This window comes from Benincasa hispida, chromosome 3, assembly GCF_009727055.1.
Source record: "Benincasa hispida cultivar B227 chromosome 3, ASM972705v1, whole genome shotgun sequence".
Taxonomy (NCBI): domain Eukaryota; kingdom Viridiplantae; phylum Streptophyta; class Magnoliopsida; order Cucurbitales; family Cucurbitaceae; genus Benincasa; species Benincasa hispida.
This window is the reverse complement of record NC_052351.1, coordinates 54,415,308-54,418,777: the sequence shown is the minus strand read 5'-3', so window position 1 is coordinate 54,418,777 and position 3,470 is coordinate 54,415,308. Positions and strand designations below refer to the sequence as shown.

Sequence of the window (3,470 nt, the reverse complement as noted above, 5' to 3'; positions counted from 1 at the left end):
ATATTTACATTGTGTCGTTTTCTCAGCTTTCTTCTCTGTAAGGTACTTCGGGCAATTTGTCTTCCAATGCCTGTTTTTGTTACAGTGGAAACATTTTCCTTTATCTGTATCCTTCTTTCCCTTTTTTTATCTTGGGAGCCTGCCCTTTTCCTTTCTTTTTCATTTGAGCTTTAGAGGGTCCAACTTTCTTTTTAGAGGACGATCCTCTTATAAATTTTTTCTTAGTGGTAACAACATTTGCTTCCACTTCCTTCCCCTTACCTAAAGTAAGGTTTTGGAATCGCTGGAGCTCGTTAAGAAGGGTAGTGAGGTTAAATTCTATCTTATTTAAAGACGCATTTGTCTCAAAAGGTATAAAACTCTTCGGAAGAGATTGTAAGATAAAGCTAACCTAGTTAGCCTCATCAATGGGTCTGCCATTTACTTTAGCGATATTGAAGTACATCATCATGTCCAGGACATGTTTTCTAATAGAGGTCCCTTCCTTCATCCGTTTCATGTAAATGTGCTTAATTGCCTCGTGTCTAAGGGACCATGATGGTTGCCCAAACATTTCTCTCAATGAATCTATTATCTCTTTAGCTGTAGTTAAGGATTCATGTTTCTTTGCCAAAACATCAGACATGTTGGCAAGAATGTAAACATGGGCCTTTTCATTGGCTTTGACCCATCGATCGTATGCTTCCCAAACAGTTCGGTTAGCATTTGAGGTTGGGGCTTTAGGACATTCCTCAGTTAAGACAAATCTTAGATCGTCAACTACCAGTATTGTGTTTAGATTTGATTTCCATGCCGAATAATTATCGTCGTTTAGTTTCTCAAAAGCTAAGAGTTGAATTATTGAGCTATTCATGATGAAAAAGATAAACATATTCTTTTAGAAAAAACTATAATCACAAAGAAACCAATTTAATTTAGCAAAAACTAATAATGTACCCTTCATTATTATATTTTGCAACAATATTTAAAAAATTTAGAGTAACCTCCACTGAAGGGCAGTCGATTATTCATCTTTTGAACCAAGAAAATCTTGACTAGATGCTAACCCCAGAATAACTCTTTATTCCAATAGCACTTTAGTTATCGCTACTTTGGTCGAGTATATACTAACATCTTAGTAATTCTTGTAAGTGTAACCTTCCATTTTTGGATTTCAGAAACCAGAATCAACATGCTCCTAAAAGTGGAAAGTCAATATGAAAACTGATCTAAGAGAGCCTATCCAGATTTGGAATTCATGGTGTTCCGAATCCTATAATACAACCCTCAGAAGGGAAAGGTCGTTCCAGGGTAGACATGCAGGCGCATTATAGGAATCTCACGGTCGACCTAATGGAAAAGACTGTGGGATATGTTGTTACATACCCCTCACCCACTTACTATGAACTACTTCCTCTATTCACCTTGATATTTATCCATGTAAACACTCTCCGAAGGGAGTCCGCTCCTAAGCACGACCCAAAGCCCTGCATGGACCTCACGATGTGAACTCTTAGGGATGTTAGAGCTAAAAGTATGCTACTTCTCTCTAGCTGAAGTGTTATATAACGATTTAGGGTATAAAAAAAAAATACTTAGAGACATATTTCGGCTAAATTTAACATATCCTAAGTCTAGGTGATAGATCCATGTATAACTCTTATATTGGATTTTATCCTATGATGTCTAGGTGATAAACAAATTTTATTACCTCATATCTCTTACGCATGCTCATTAAAACTAGGGTTATTTGACTTAGATGCCAGTTTGATATCCAGGTAGGAGGTGTTCCATAAACCTTCATCTTAAGAACCCCCAATCTTAGATAAGATCTCCCCGGGTAAGTAAATAACTCTTTGTTTAACAAGTAATCGACCTATTCTAACTCTTTAGAAAAGCCAATTTAAATTGCACCAATTTAATCCTAGGTGAGCATGCAACTTTTACCTTTGTTATATATTTTAAAGTCTAGGTTATTTTATAACAATTATAAAATAAAATTATAACCATTATAACCCTAGAATCATATATCTATAACATACATTCATACTTGATGATCATGCTTTAGTATAACACTTTATATTAAAAAAGCTTAACACGAATACTATATACATTATAACAATTATAACATATATTAAATGCATGTACATGTTTACCTATGGTGGGATTTTAAATCTATATGGCATACTTTATGCACAACAAGTTTCAAAATTTAATTAAATTTTAGAAATGTTTTGTGAATCGAATGTCCTGAAATTAATCTGGCACTAGTTCACGCGATGAGAGAAGAGGCATATATTTCATCATTGAAGTCGTAATGGGCAAAGGATAAATGCGGCGACCTAATGTTAAAGTAATAAAAAATTTAGAATTGAGTCAAACGAGAGAGAATGTGATAGTAGAATTTAGTAATATTAAATTGAAACTGAAGTACAAGAATTGAAATAAGATATTAAGGCAAGGAGGGACACAACCCCAAAATTTAATTTTCGCCCAAATCATGCTGATCGCATCTTTGTTGAGAATCTTAGGTAGGTCCTACGAGCATGTCCAGATTGGGGGGGGGGGGGGGAGGGGAAGCGTGGGTATACTATAGACGCGACACAACACTTTCAAAGTAATTTACCATGTAAAGAAGCTGGTCTTGCTGTCTTTGAGCCATCTGCCTGATGAATCCACGCATTTGCCTCTGTTGATCGCATATAATTTTTTTCAGCTCCTCATTTTCATCTTGTAACTTAGTTACTTTAGATTTAAGCGACTTTTGTTCTTGCAAGAGCTCGTCGAGACCTACTAAAATTGGTTTAGGAAGGTCATTGTGAAGAAACTTATACCATTCATCTTCAATGTTGGCGTCTGCGGTCACGTTAGGGTGAGCTTGTGGCTGTTCATCATCAGGCTGCCGCATACCAGTCTCACAAATGTCTGAGCTATTTCCTTTTTCAAAATGAGGCAATAGCTAACTTGGATCATTAATAGGATGCGACGGGCTGCTTTGGTGCTTAGGCGATGTTGGGGTAGTTGGGTGTTGAGTGGCCAAAGGAAAGACAATGAGAGGATCAGCTAGCGTATTTTTTTGAGGGGGTGGAGTATTGAGATCGATGCCAACTTTCATTTTTGCGATGGTGGGTAGAGGAGGGGATTTTTTAACTATAGGGGAGAGGACTAGGCTTTTATCAACCCTCTACTTCTTTTGCTGAGGGCCTTTAGTAGCTGCGGATTTGAAAGCTACCGCTTTTGAGGAGTCATGGATGGGCCTTCTCCCTACGGTGGCAATCTCATCAGTCTACGTAGAGACTTGTCTGTGAGCACAACCTTGACTACCACGTCTTTTTCTTCTTCAAACCAACCTTGCACCACATAGCTCTGTAATGAGCGATAGGAATAATAGTTGTCCCTTTGGTCTGGAGAACTTTGTCCAAATTTGGTCGACAATCATCTTTCCAACGTTGATTGGGATGCGACACATAATTAAATAGATCTCCATGACT

The 3,470-nt window shown here is 37.3% G+C and overlaps 1 protein-coding gene across 1 annotated transcript; it reads right to left on the bottom strand.

The window, feature by feature from the left end:
* Window positions 1-391: 391 nt before the first annotated feature.
* Window positions 392-853, bottom strand: LOC120073110. Its single transcript, XM_039025732.1, has one exon. The coding sequence runs from the start codon at window positions 851-853 to the stop codon at window positions 392-394; it is 462 nt and encodes a 153-aa protein (XP_038881660.1).
* Between the last annotated feature and the right edge of the window lie 2,617 nt (window positions 854-3,470).